Raw genomic sequence first — 15991 nt, 5'->3', positions numbered from 1 at the left:
TCTATCATGTTTTAAAATAGATATAAATCCTATAGAGCATGCAATTATTGCTTTTAAAAGCCTAAACAGACTAAACTGGAAAGTCATTAACAGAATCAAAAACGGTGTTGGGACTGCCCGTCTTGCCTGACCATGCTGTGATGTGTCACACGATTCAGCAGAGAGCAGCTGGGCACGTCTAGCACTTCCTTGCCATGGCAGGGGAAGGAACGTAGCTGAGTAGCATGCAGGCCAGTCAAAATTTATTTAGAAAGTGATTGTACGTGTACAACTTGCTTGGGTAACCTGGGTAAAAGTGGTGGCACGAGCCTCTGGCTGGTTAAAAAACACCAGAGTTTCATTCTTGAAGGCTCCAGCTTGATTTTACCCCTGTGAGAAGTAAGAATGGTAAGCAGTGAAGGTCACAGTATGATATTCCTAGATTGAGCTTTGGAATTCAACTTCAAATATGCTTCTTAAGAGCATTTATTCTATATCCTTCACCTGGGAAGACAATGAAAGCTTTCAAGAACTAAATTGTAAAAAATCCATAATTATATAAAAATGTCAAGAAATCATGTTTATATAAAAACAGAATTCTACATTATATCTTGTCATAAGATATATACAATCCCAAGGTTTTACAAAATAAAAGGATCACTATTTTGAAATTCATGCCTTCAATTTCCTTAAAATTTTTTTCATGCAAAACTGTATGTTCGTTTCCATACCAGTCTGTTTATGTTACTGGTGCATATAATAGATACACATATATAAAATATGTATTACATAATATAATAACAGCAATTCATATTTTTATCTCTAAAAACTTCTAGAGATCATTTCTCCCCAACTGTGGTATAGCTAGATATTTTGAAAATGAATGGAAGGAATAGAGCAGCTAGAGTTTTCAAATACTATCTAAATTAATTTACTGCCTCTTCTTAAAGCAGAAATGTGTTGCAAATTTTTTTTTCTTTTCTTTCTTCCTTTCTTTTGAAATGTATCATTCTGTTAGGTTTAACTTGTATGATTTTTCACTTTGTCAGCAAAGAGAAAGGATATTTTGTGTCCCCCAAAGCACAGCCCAATGTTCTTTATCTACTTGTGTTCAAAAAACTAAGAAGTGCGAACCGATATGCCACTTTATGGATACGTTATTTTTAATTTGTGTGTGTGTGTGTATGAGTGTGTGTGTGCAATAGCTAATAAAAAAAGAACAACCCAGCCAACATAAATGTGAATCTGATATGTGACCTGTGTTCAATGCCAGCAGTTTTCAGAAATTTCAGATCAAAACTGAACTTAGCTGGAATTTATTTAAATTTATTCTATAATGCTGATTTTTACTTTTATTTTTGAAAACAGTGTACAGTTGACCCTGGGGCGACACAGGTTTGAACTGTGCAGGTCCACTTACACACAGATTTTTTCCAATAGTAAATACTACAGCTACAGGATCCTCAGTTGGCTGAATTTGTAGATGTGGGAGTGCAGATACGAAATCATGTATATGGAGGGGCAACTGTAAATTATACTCGGATTTTCAACTGGATGTAGGGTTGACACCCCTAACTCCTGTGTTGTTCAAGGGTCAACTGTACTTTTAAACTTAGTGTGAGCATACGTGAGAATTGCCCTATTATTCTTTCAAGGTTTTTCTGGTACTAATTTAAAAAATCATCCACGTAAAACTTACTGCTGAATTTAATTTTACTGTGCAAAATAATTTGAAATTTTATCCTAGCTTTACAAAAGTTTTAATTTTATATTTACTTTTAAGTATTTTCCCTCTAATATATCTGTATACTTTAAACAATTTTATTACATTCTGTAATTGGATTCCATGTATCCAAAACTAGCTTGGAAGAGGACAGATGATTATTTAAAAAAATCACCCAACAAAGAATTTTTGTTCAGATAATAAAATGTTTTCAAGGACTTGAAAATGAAGACATTGTATCTCATTGTTCCAAGTTTATGATTTTTTAGTCATTAAAAAAAAGGACATGACAATGAGGTAGTATTCTCCTAAAGCAATAATTTGAAATATCTGTGGACATCATAGAGTTTTTTTTTTTTAACATCTTTATTGGAGTATAACTGCTTTACAATGTTGTGTTAATTTCTACTGTATAACAAAGTGAGTCTTTGAAGTATTCTGGAAACCAACTTTTTGGTAAAAAGAAATTAAGATATATCATTTCCATGAGTGCAGTGAGATGAAACCTATGATGTTAACATAGCAAATGTTTCTCTGCCTCTTTGGCTTTTCTATCTCTTCTTGACCCCAAGCTAGTCTTGTCCCGAGTCTTCCCTTATTTTCTCTTTGTAATTACTTCTTTAGGGAACTCCTCTATTTTCAAGGAATCAGATAATTATGAAATCTGCGTTATTAAATCTATTTTTAAACCCTGACTGCTCATTCAGTCTCTCATTCTCACTATATCCCACTTCTAATTCAGTATGTCCCAATTGAATTCTTTCTCTTCCCCCATAAACCTGGTAACCTTCTTAAAAAGGCCATTTCAGACAGTTGCATCACCATTTTCCCAATTTCTCAGATTCTTTACTAGGTTGGTCAAAAGCCAGTTAGTCTCAGTTCCCATACTTATTACCGTAGCCCAGAATTCTGTCACCTCATTATTATCAAATGATTGTTACCACATTCCCCAAGATAACAGTTCTCACTCTAAATGGTTTTACTTATTGCTATCAAATAAATTTTCCTAAAACATCACTTTCCTATTGCTTTTCACCTGCTTAGCACCTTATTGACTATGCAGCCAATTCCAAGCTCCTTGACTTACTTCAAAGACTGTATAATCTGAAACTACCTTACTCACCCATACATATTTTTCCAGTCTTTTCAACCAATACTTTATACATGCTGATTATTTCACTGCTGCACCTTAATACTAAGCTCACTCTAACTCTGGCTTTTGTTTAGTAAGTTTCTGCTTTTTGCTTTCTGTTCATGTATTTGACCCACATTTTGAGGCCTACTTTAATTTTATCTCTTCCGTTTAACAATTTGCTATGTTCTTGCTGTTCTCAATACTTGTATAATCTTGTATTCAGTCCTACAGGATTAAACTTTTTAATAGGTTTTTAATAATTTTGTGAGTTAGTATTAGCTTCCTCAAAGATGCTGAGATTTCCCTGAAGGGGGTTATGTTATGAATCTCTCCTTTAACTCTTCCTTACCCTTAGTATCCAGCAGAGTGCTGAATTCACAAAAGTGCTCAATAAATGCCTGTTAATTAATTGATGATTTTCTTAAATAAATCTATGTCAAGTGATGGAAAATAAAATTAGAATTGAATTCTTATTTTACCAGAATGAGCAACACATAAATTAGAATTGAACTCTCTAAGTAGACTTTGAGTGGAATTTCGGAGAAAGAATGTTATACCTCATTTTGTGTGTATTTTTACCTTTTTCAAAATATTTTCAAATTTACCATTATAATATATCTCAGAAGCTCTGAAATGCCTGAAAAAAAAGGATCGGGAGGCTATCAGTTGTGACACTGTCAGCTACTTACTACTTATACAAATTCTGTTGACATATTACTAAAAAAGGAAAGTTCCAAAATATGCTCACAGAATCAGACATCATTTGTCTGATTCCTATGGTGTCGCTATTTATACCCTCATGCTAAAACCTGTCTTTTATAACCCTGTGCTAGACTTAACTTCCTACTTCCTACTGGTATATCAGAAGTCTATAAATAAGTAATAATAAAAAATTTAATCCTGTTCTGCACAATGCAGAATTGCAGAATTAATACCACTAAGCTACTATCATAGGATCCTGTGCATTTTAATCCTACAGGAGGAACAATTTCCTTTCTTTTCTTTTAAATAAGTAGTAATATGACAGTAAGAACAGCTTTCCAGTCTACAGTTTAACTGTAATCCTTAAGTAGAGTTTTTTTAAATAGTTCTTACTATTTCCAAGTTAATCTGGAAGGCCTTATAGATTTGCTCATCCTTGACTGGGCAAAATGTAATCAGTACTACTTTTAATTTCCTAATATGTGTAAAATTTTAAAAAATGAATAATACTCTTATCATAGGCAATAAAAGGTTTAGAGGAGAACAAAAAGTACACAAAACTTTCACATTAAAAAAAATCATAGCAAAACTTAATATATTATAGAAAGTAAGGAGATAACACTTTAACAATGATCAATAAAATATGGTTCATTGTTATTTTTTCTAAAGAGCATAATCGAATGTAGAATAGAATGTATTAAATAAAATCTGTTTTTTTGAAGGTCACATCTTTTAATCAGACTTTCAAACTATCAAGAAGATGAATATACTAATTATTCAGAATGATGATTTTCTGTGGAAAGTTGGAATTTCAATGGATGGAATTCTCAAAAAAGAATATCTCATAATTTTCCAACATTACTGTATATATGACTTTCAATACACTTTTTAATAATGCATATAAGCACAATAAAAATACTAAGTAACTTGTGCATGGTTTTTATAGGAAATGCAAGAAAAACTTTAAAAGCATTCTTACCTCTTTGCTTTCTTCTAGTTCTGACTCACTGCTGAACTCTTCAGTATTTAAGTTTTCAAAGTCAGACTCTCCAACAGCAATTGGCACTGTTACAGTGAGGCTGGGATTATTTATGAATGACATATAGTCATTTTCATCGATTACATATTTTTCAACACTGCTTCCAGTACCTACACCACTGGTGGTTCCATTCCCATCCTTAAGATAATTAAGCTCTTTGCTTATTTCAATCCCAGTATTATTGGACACACAGCTGTCTATTTTGTTGCCTTCATGGATTTCTATACCTTTTGGCTTTCTGAAAAAGGTTTTTTGGAAACACTCCTGTATCTTATTTTTCACATAATCAATTCCCTTTTGCATCCTTCCTACTGCAATCTGGAGATTGTTCATTTCATTATCATCATCAGTGGCAGCAAGATTGTCTGAGCTAAATGAACTCAACAATAAGGCCAGAAAGAGGTTCAGAACCTAAAAGAAAAAAAGAAAATTTTGCTGTATTAATATTGAAGTATGCATAAACATAATAGCTTAAACAGGGAACTCATAGATCTTTGCTAAAATTAATTCAACAGCTGCTTCTTGAATGCTTACTGTATTTCAGAAACCTTGTCTTAATCACACACCATTTAAAGAACCTGAAATCTTCTACCTGCTCTAAGGACAAAATGGTAAAACAAGCACCCTTCCTTTCAAACCGAGAGGGACAACAGGAAATTGGAGGTTCTAAGATTTAAATTGTGTCTACTCAGGGTTGCCAGTGAAAAGACAAAAATCCCGTTTTTGTGGTTTTGGCCAATGAGAAAAAAAAGATATTTTCATTTTAGTCATTTTACTGCATTTTACCAGTTTGTCTAGGGAATGTCTAGCTTCATGTGTGTAAATAATGAATTTATCTGTTTAATGGCCTGATGGATATGTGTTAAAACAACATACCTGAAATACAAATTCCATTGTCCCATGACCACAAACTTTTATAGCAGCAGAAATTACTAAAGGCGAATTATAAAAGGTTTAACACATTTCTCATCAGTATACTTTGAAATATATGTGTCCAAATAGTTCAACAGATGGAGAGAAGTCTAAAATTATTCCAGGGTTTAGGCTGGACCCATATAATGTAAATTACTTTTCTTTTTACTTTTTTTTTTTTGCAGAAAACATGAAGAAATCTCAGTGTATCATTTGGATACATGGGGAAAAATATTACCCAATTAACTGATAAAATATGAATAATAGAAGAAGAATTCATTATAGCTGATACAAAATAAAATTTATTTATAGTAATATTTTTAGCTTGAAATGTAGTTACTGAGTTTCAAAATATGTTACATGGTAGGAAGACTCTTGCTAAGCCAGAACCCCAGTTTGTTGCCTTATTTTTATATCAGATTTATTCAGAATCTAGAGCTTCCTTATTTACTATTCTGAAAAAATTGCATGTCCACAGGTATCCCACAAACATTCTTTTAAGCAGTCTCATTTGAAATGTACTTCTCAAAGGAAAGATTCAGTATGATAGCATAAAGAAACACTCTGACCACACATGATTGAAAAATGTAAGCATTAAAACACATAAATATACAAATTGTGCTTCTATATTAGTGCTTTTAAGTCAGAGCTAAAAGTAAGTCTTTTAAATCTGGTCAGTGTTTATACATGTGCATAACTTAAACCTCAATAATTTATTTTCCTTTAATAAAGCAAATTCAGGGAAGAATATATTTCCAAGATGTTTGGATAATTACAATACATAGCTAAAATATAATGCACTATTTCATTGAAATTTGTCTTCAAAATTTGGTAGTATGCAACTTATGCCTCTGAGTAAGCAAACAATATGAACTATGTATGTGTAAAGAACAGTTTTAATAGTCTTTTGTTTAGAATTACTGGAGATTGTAACCTCATCAAAATAATAATAGAATAAAAATAATTCAGGCCATAAAAAATAATATTAGGACAAAGTTAGTCTTGATAAAAACATTTTTTTTGAAGAAGGAAAACTAAAAACTAATATTTTTGTCCCTGGACTGTCACGGGTATACCTCATGTAATCCTCACATAAACCATAAGATTTCAGTTCTGTTTTTACAGTTTCATAGTCGGGGAGTTTTAGGCTGAGAAAAGTTAAGCAACTTGCCCATGCTCAGAGTGCTAGTACTGGGATTTGAGTCTAGGTTGTTGATGATAAAACCAGATGTGTCTGCTGCATCAGGCCACCTTCTTAGCCACTGTCTGATCTTGTTCTTAATTATGAGCATTTGTAATACATACGTACCACCAGGTTTCCAATGACCATGACCAACATGAAAACAATAAGGCACATGGTTTGGCCAGCGACCTCCATGCAGTCCCACATGGTCTCTATCCACTCTCCACACAGCACTCGGAACACAATCAGGAAGGAGTGGAAGAAGTCATTCATGTGCCAGCGTGGGAGTTGACAGTTACTAGAGATCTTGCAGACACATTCTTTGTAGCTCTTACCAAAGAGCTGCATGCCGACCACAGCAAAAATGAAGACGATGATGGCCAACACCAAGGTGAGATTACCTAGAGCCCCCACTGAATTGCCAATGATCTTAATTAGCATATTCAGGGTGGGCCAGGATTTTGCCAGCTTGAAAACTCGAAGCTGTAATCAAGTGAAAATATACTCTTAGTAGTAGTCACAATATAATTTTAAAAGTTAGGTAGACATCATTTTATCAGTATGATACTATATTGTAGTCCCACCTCTGAGGAATATAAAATCTCAAACTATACTAAAATTCAAATCCAGAAAAAAGTGTTAATAATACTGGAATTGTAAATCAAATCATAATATCATTTAAGTGCAAATATAAGAGAGAGAAAATATTTCAGAAATGAGAAAACATTTCTGATTCATCAACAGATATATCCATGAAAACAAATTAATACTTTGATTACAGACATTTGTGAATTTAGCAAGCTAATGTCACCTCCAACTATATTTTCGAGAGTAAAAAGAAATATTAAAAGTATGAGGTGTATATATATATATATATATATATATATATTTTTTTTTTTGTGGTACACGGGCCCCTCACCGCTGCGGCCTCTCTCGCTGCGGAGCACAGGCCCCGGACGCGCAGGCCCAGCAGCCATGGCCCATGGGCCTAGCCGCTCCGCGGCATACGGGACCCTCCCGGCCCGGGGCACGAACCCGTGTCCCCTGCATCGGCAGGCGGACTCTCAACCACTGCGCCACCAGGGAAGCCCTGAGTTATATATTTTTAATGGACACTTATAAAAGTAAAATAAATTAATTTGATAAACTTAAGGAAAAGCTTCTTTTCAATTTGAAAAATACACATTTTACTTAATTTCCAATAAAATTTTGCATATTTTAAAATAATTTTTCTTGCTAAATTCAAAAAAATTTGTTATACCATTGTCTAAAGTGCTAATGGGATCAAATGTTTTCCCACATATTCCTTTAAAGTAGTTACCACTAATATAGGGCTTCCCTGGTCGCGCAGTGGTTGAGAGTCTGCCTGCCGATGCAGGGGACACGGGTTCGTGCCCCGATCCGGGAAGATCCCAGATGCTGCGAAGCGGCTGGGCCCGTGAGCCATGGCCGCTGAGCCTGCGCGTCCGGAGCCTGTGCTCCACAATGGGAGAGGCCACAACAGTGAGAAGCCCGCGAACCGCAAAAAAAAAAAAAAAAAGTAGTTACCACTAATATAAGTAAGGTTGATAAAAAGATAAGATTTATTGGGTATAAAGTTTTTATTTATATTTCTTTAGAGACTTTAAAGCAAAAAAAATTTTTTAATGAATTTAAAACATAATTTTAGAAGCACATGTGTGTTTTTAAATGTGCCTTACATAGTTAATTATTATGAAGTGTTTCAACCATTTTTCATCATTCTTGATAAACAGTCACACTCAGCTTTAAAGAGAACATTTATATATTTTCTTAGAATATCACACATACTGGTTTAAGTTTAAAATATCATTGAGGTAAAAAGCTATAAAAACTATACACATTGATTCATTTTTGAAATAAGTATTTTGCCAATGAAAGATAGAATATAAACATAGTCTATGCAGATACCAGTCTGAACGATCTCAGTACAGACAGTCCCTCCACATTTGCCAGGCCAAGCTCCATTAAACTAAGGCTGACAATAATTCCATCAAAGATATTCCAGCCCTCTTGGAAATAATAATATGGATCCATGGCAATGATCTTGAGGACCATTTCTGCTGTGAAGATCCCAGTGAAGACCTAAAGTAAAATAGAGATCAGTACTTCAAGCATTGAAAAAGTTTTGACACTCTAAGAATTTGTAAAGAAGGTTAAACAGTTATGAGTAAAAATACCTAAAATTTAAAGTGAAGAAATGTGACAAATGGATATACAAGTTTAGCATTTTTTTCAGGGGAATATTTTAAGTGGATTTGTGTTAGTTAATGAATCTGCTAGATTTCCAAGACAATGCTGATTTGAAAACATTTCATTGTCCACATTTGAAATCCGATACTAAATAATAGCTACTGAATTATTGCCTTTTTTGGTACCCTATGTTTCTACCATAATCCCAACCAATTTTTTTTAAGTATTGCAATAAGAACAATTTATGTATTATTGGAAGTCACTAAAAAATTACTTCAAATTGGTAAAAACCATATTTTGTTCTTCATTTTTATTTGTTTTTAAGGGACATCATCTTATTTCTATAATTTTATAAACATTCCTGAAATAAGAGTGAGTTTGCCACAAATGTTTTATAATAATTATCTCTGGATTTATGCCTCAGAATTAAGATTAATGGATAAGTAGAGCAAGGAACTGCAGATTCAATTGAAAGCATCAGGAGAACATTCTCAGTATGCATACACCCAAAATTAGGATTAATAAATTATTTGAGTGGCTGGATGAATGTCTATTTGAAAATGGTTTTGTTTTTTAATTCAAAACCACAGGCTAAGACGCCCAAGGACATGAAGAGCTATGAAATTATTCTTGCGAAAAATCTTTTAAAGCAATTATATTAACTATAGGTAAAAGCTGCATATTATGACTAAAGTCAAGCTTACCACTTACCAAGGTAAATCAGCCTTTACCTTGAAGGAACTTTGTCAAAATAACAGTATCAAAATTATTTGGTTTCCTAAAATATATTAATTAAAGGAAATCTTGTTCTACTCTTACAAAGTGTAATTGCAGCCAGCATCTCATTTTCCCAATCACAGAAAGACCTAAGGGAAATACCCATAGCAGAAAAGATAGCTTAACTTCAGTTCATCATTCATTCACTCAAATAGAAGTAAAATGTAATTCAAGCAAGCTTAGTACATGAAAATCGAGATATGCCGGAATGCACATTAAAAAGTGATTTTTTTCATTTATAGAAGGACTTACCCTGGGGTATTTTTTCCCTGGTGAATGTAAAATAAGTTCTGATTTATATGAATTTTATTTCTTATATAAAGTTTTAGGAGCAGCTACTATTTGAAATACACAGCCTGATTATAGAAATATATGAGTTAAATTGAGTTAGAAACAATCCAGGTAAATGATCTACACATATCTCTTCCTACAGAAAATCATAAGGTGAACTTTTCAGCTCTTCTGAAATGACTAGAAGATGTCCTGCATTTTAAAAACCCATACCTTAAACTTACATTCTTTCATCTAAAATTTAATCCCAGCATGAAATTCTCTTTAAAAATAACATTTTAATTACAATTTGCAGTTTAATGTCATAGCTATTTATCTCTTTAAATGCTTTCAGTTTAGGCCCTATAAATCATTGGGATTGTTTTACGTACATTTTAGTCTAGTTTAGCATTGTCAGTGATTAAGAGTTTTGAAAAAATCTTTCTCATTCTAGCAAAGGTCAACTGAGGCTATTGATCATGATGCTTATGTTTATAAAATTTTAAAACTCCATCAAAAAATGCTAAGAACACAGAGAACTGCAACCCCTGGATATGGTTATGTACATAAATCCGTGTATGGTTTATAAACATACATTCTGCTGCCTTTGAATTTCTTTATCATGAGGAATTTTTAAGACTAAGACAATTAATAAAAACATACTGAATGTTTATTGTTTGGACTTAGCCTAATTATAATATATCTTGTCTTCTGAAGAAGCTTTTTGTGTTTTGAAATTTTGGATTATATGTTTCTGTAGCCATTCATTCATTAATAAAAAATTGCTGAGTACTTACTAGACGTTGTACTAGGCTTTGAAAATGCAGTACTAATTAGGATATACAAACTGAGAATGCATAAACCTAATTCATTTAGGCTGATAAATTTCTTATGGACAATACATCTATAGGCTTCCTAAGCCAGCTTCTTTAATGAGGAGGTAAGTTCAGTGAAAAGTTTCTAACCTATTGTACGTGATGACACAAGACAATCAGCAAAAGTGTAAGTGCTAAAGGTGGGGATGAGAATCAGCCTGGGAGTCTGGACCAAGAGTAAACAAATTTCAAGCATTTTGTTTTGGGGGGTACTGGGCTTGGATGATCAAATGTTAGGGCTTAAGGTCTCAGTTCAGGGATAAGAAAGTTTCCTTACTGAGTATTTACTTAGAGAGGAAAGTTCTGTTGATACATACATTAAAAAGATAGAAATGTTAGTTCTAAAGGCTCAAGTTTGAATATCGATCAGTTTGCTCCACAGAACCTCTTCTTGTCCAGACTGACATTCCACTCTTCTGTAGTGAATTTGACATAACTGTAGCCGCCTTTCGCTCCATTACTATTAGCTTCTTGTTTTAATGGTTTTAGTTTTATCATCCTCATGCCTTTTGAATTTGTATCTTTAAATATTTGTTGTTGTTGTTGATTCTTTTTTGAAGGATGAAATTGAAATATATTTAAAGAAAAATGGTGGGACATCATTTAACATTTATGATTTTCTTTTATCTCATCTGTCAGATGAGGATAGTGAGATGTTTCATCAGGTCTGTGTTTAATATTCTTGGATTTCTATCAGTATTATATTGCTTAGCAAATTTTATTACAAACTGTAGTGTACACACAATTATTGTTACACAAGAACTTTATTAGTAGTTGTTAGAAAGAGACGAGAAGGCAGTTTTATATTACACTAGGAGAGGAGTTAGATGGCCAAATAACACTTCTTCATTGATGAGAGTGGCTTCATAGGTGAGGTCTAGAATTTGGCTCCCATGGTTTTATCTTTCAATAAACGAGCCATTTTTTTCCTTCAAAAAGTTATCATGTCCCTTTCCTGAGATTTTGAATTCATATCCTACACCACACCATTTAATTAAAATAATTTTGCTAATTATGTTTCTTTAGACTTTTATTTGCAAATAGCCTGTAAGATTTTTAGAACAGGTACCATTTTCTAAGTTCCCATCTAGGTCTAACAGAATAAAGGGATATCATGGACCTCTAATCACTGGTTAGGAAAGTTATAGTAAGAAAAATAGTGTAGGAGCTACAGATCTCTATCAATATTCCCTGAAGAAAAAGTTACAGGTTAGTTGGAAATGTTTGTATGATGAAGAGGTTATCTAACCTACTATGATTGATGGAAGATTCCTTGCTTATAGAATCCCTAAGATGAGTGCATGGGTTTTATAATGGTTAAAACAAAATTTAAAAATGAAAGCAAAACAGAGCATCTTAGAGAAACTCAATAGAGATTTGAGGTCTCTTGATACTCAAATTTGATCAATCCAATCAAAAGGAAGTGATGTAATTTTTATATGCTCCAGAAAGAGGAAACAAAAAGGCACATTGATCTAAGTAAAGACTGGAAGTTCCACAACTCTTTTATGGAAAATTCTTTTGTTATCAATTCAACCAAAAAACTCGATGTCCTTATTTGTAAGGCAATATGCAATCATTTGCGTAGTAATAAACTAGTCCATAGAAATTTTAAATTTATTTTAATGAGAAAACTGTAAAATCCCCACAGAATATGTGATGTAACATCCATCCATGGAGTATAATATAAATCCAAATTCAGCTAAGTACCCATGCTATAAGGAATATATTCTCTCTTTTTCTCTGTGTATATATATATTATATATATATATAATTTTTCATATATAAATATTTATTATAAAGCTTGTTGTGGGTATAAAATAAGATATGTAAAACTATGAAATACTTTACAGATATACAACATTATTACTACTACTCATAATGAGCTTTTAGCCAATAGTAACAGTCAGTTTACACATTCTCTTATTCCTAAGGTTAGAAATAGTTAAGTCTGTTCTCTGTCGTCTACACTCTCTGTCTTCAAGAGTCTTGTTTTCCCAACAGTAAGCTCAGCTTATGCATGGTTCTACCACAAACAGTCAACCAGTGGTAGAACCCCACTTCCCTACTTCATTATCTCCATCACTACTCAAAGTTACAGATTTTAGAATGAGGGACATCTAGTCCAACACATTGTGCTCATGAGAAGGAAATACTTGTGACTTTTTTAAGACCACCCAGATATTTAGCATGGACAACTGGATTTGGACCCAAATTTGTTGCTTTAGTCTAGTGCTTTTCCATTTGATTGTCCTATAATCCAATGTCTCTTATCCTGCCCCTCCATACTCAGTTGCTTCAACATTGAAATTCTATAAAACCTCAGTTTTCTGCTTCACTCTGACAAATTTCCAAAATTTTCCCTAACTGTTCAACTTCCCTAACTGTCTAATATCCTGGGAAAAATACAGCAGCTAGAGCAGAACTATTTTCCGTCAGTATTTCAAAGAAAGGTTAATAGCATACAGAAGAGGAAGGAAATTGTTTATTGAGCACGTGCTAGATGCCAGGCACAGTGCTACGTGTTTTCACATTATCTCATTAGATCTTCACAGCAACCTGGGAGATGAGTATTATTATATCCATTTCAATAATAGAAAACAAAGACTCAGATTTTTTATCAAACTTGTCCAGATGCTTCATTATTAGTAAGGTCAAACCCAGTTCCACCTGACTCCAAACCCATGTTCTTTTATGAAAAGATGCTGCATGATGCCTTTTTGGGTAGGAAACAAGCAGTTGGTTATTTATCGAGCTACAACCATGTAAACGCTCTGCAAGATACAAAAGAAAAATGGGATGTGAGCTCTGCCATGGAGTAATTTATAGTGGATTTTGTTTAATATTCAACTAAGTTCTATTCACAAATGCATTAGGAATTAAGAAAAAGTGTGTTTGATATGGGCTGAGTATCATATTAGAGGAGATGAGGCTTCAGTTGGACCTTGAAGAATATGAAGAATTGAGATGAAGTGATTTGAGTTGGAGTACTTTAAATGTGAAGGTAGAGAACAGTGATATACTATCCTATATGTAAGCATATAAACATTTGTGTGTTATAGTGACAAGGCTGTTCTGATAAGACTGCTGGTGGTTGGTTAGGAACCAAAGGAAAATAAGCTGGTATAGGAAGGATGGAATCAGATAGGGAGTTTTGAAAACCAGTTAAGAGTGTTGAACCACAAATATAGGCAATAGATACTTTAGCAAGATGAAAGCATACTGAGTGCAGAGTACTAGAAATATGATTTTAATAGTAGTTACAGGAGTAAAGAAGTTGATACCTGGAAAAAAAGAAATAATGGGTCTTCATATAAAATTGTATAAATATATAAGAAATAAAGAGAAAGTAAGTCAAATGGCTATCTTCGAAGCTGGAAGGCTCTTTGAAGTTGGAAGGCTACTACTAGAGGTAATACAAGACTAAATTGAGATTTTTAGGGCTTTCAGTAAATTGTGAGAAAGATGATATTTCAGATGTCTCATACTGTGTTTAAAGTTATCCTGGAGCAATGATCTGTAACTGTTGGAAATACAGGAATGGAACACAACTTACTCTATAATTGTAGATAATACCTAGAGTTGTTGAGTACATAGTAATATTGAGTGAAAAACATAGCCTTACTAGGTAAAAGAAGAGAAGTCCAGACAAGGACGCAGAGATAGAGTGATTGGAAAGATGAAGGAGAAATCATCTCCTTCCGATGAAGGAGAAACTGGAAAAAACAATCAGTATCACAGGTGTCAAAGATGAAGAAAGTGTCAAGAATCTGGTGGGTGTTCTATAATGCAGTGAAGTTGAGTTCTCTTATTGGAGTAGACATTTATGCAACTGTCTGCCCAGTATTCGCTTTCTTCTTTCTGTTGGGAATAGTTCCTCCACCTGTGTAATTCCTAAGGACTGCCATTTTCACATGACTCCACCCTCGCCAATGCTGATGAAACCACAGGTGAGCATCTGACCCAGGTTATGCTGAATAGAATCCTATCACGAGAGTCTGAGCTGGAACTGAAAAAGATATCCAGTCTTTTTCCAGTGCAGAGGTTACAAGATGTAAAACCAATGAGCTATGGCTGATCATGTTCCTGACCTACAGAGAAAAGATGCAATGAATGTTTGGACTATATCCAGTCCCTTGGTTAAAGGATATCCTGAAGCCCATCCTGAAGCCCAATTGCAAAATTACCCTTCATATGTTTTGGTAGTTCATCTTTTTCTTTCCATTCCATGAGTCAGTCAAAAAGACTTTCCTCTTAAGCTAGTTTGAGTTCTGTTTCTGTCTTGTGCCAAAAAAGGTCTTGATTAATAAACTATGTAAATTCTTTTCTTATTTGTTCATCCATTTCAGATTCTTCATATACATTTAGGAGGAAATGTACAAGTCAGCATACACATACACAGATGTCTGCCCAAGTAACTTGAACCAAAAATGTGGCTAAATTACAAATGCATTTTTATCAACTATTTCTTCTCTTCTGTGAATTCTACTGAAGCATTTTATTAAGAAGTTCAATTTGAAACAACTATGCCCTCTTTTGCACAGAAATCAATCCTTATGTATTCTCTTCAAAGAACATGATTTCTTCAGAAGCTATGTGTGCTAAAACTGCATGCTTGTGGAGCCAGAATTAGACGTCATTGTTTCTCTGGGCCTATATTTCCAGCAAGAATGACAGTAAAGATTTTAACAAGTTTACAAAGGGTAAGACACCATGATCAGTCAGCACAGATGTTGGTCTCAATAGTCAGCATTTATACCCGAATTCTAGACCTTATCGCTGAGAATACCTTCAATATTCCTTTAGATATTTCTTCCTATGAAGAAAGACGGTATAATTAGGGGGTTCCACACCGCACAAATGGATTTCTTCTTTGGTCTATCTGCCCCATCCCTGACAAAGTAAATAAGTAAACATCAAATGAACTCACCAGGTTTCCTACAGTCAACACACTACTGAATTGACCAGTCATTGGGTAGTGCTCCATGGCCATGAAGAGGGTATTCAAGACAATGCAAATAGTGATGGCAAGATCAACAAATGGATCCATAACAATTAAATTCACAAGATGCTTTACTTTTAACCATGGATCACAGCAGTCCCAGATCAAGAACACATTGGCAAATCTATACCAGCATGGTGGACATTTCTGCCTAGATTCTTCAAGCTCTGGAGGAAAAATAAA

General features: G+C 33.7%; 1 protein-coding gene across 6 annotated transcripts in view; it reads right to left on the bottom strand.

Moving 5' to 3' along the window:
* SCN3A (sodium voltage-gated channel alpha subunit 3) overlaps positions 1-15991 on the bottom strand; it is a 111145-nt gene that overhangs the window by 31719 nt on the left and 63435 nt on the right. For all 6 annotated transcript variants that reach the window (XM_067741696.1, XM_067741692.1, XM_067741694.1 and 3 more), the window contains 4 exons: positions 15737-15975; positions 8603-8776; positions 6800-7156; positions 4519-4989 (listed from right to left, as the gene is read on the bottom strand). In XM_067741696.1, the coding sequence (XP_067597797.1) occupies positions 4519-4989; positions 6800-7156; positions 8603-8776; positions 15737-15975 (1241 nt within the window). The remainder of the gene's footprint in view (positions 1-4518; positions 4990-6799; positions 7157-8602; positions 8777-15736; positions 15976-15991) is intronic.

The sequence above is a fragment of the Pseudorca crassidens genome, chromosome 6 (assembly GCF_039906515.1).
Source record: "Pseudorca crassidens isolate mPseCra1 chromosome 6, mPseCra1.hap1, whole genome shotgun sequence".
Classification (NCBI taxonomy): domain Eukaryota; kingdom Metazoa; phylum Chordata; class Mammalia; order Artiodactyla; family Delphinidae; genus Pseudorca; species Pseudorca crassidens.
The sequence above is the reverse complement of the archived record's forward strand: the minus strand, read 5'-3'. Positions and strand labels throughout refer to the sequence as shown.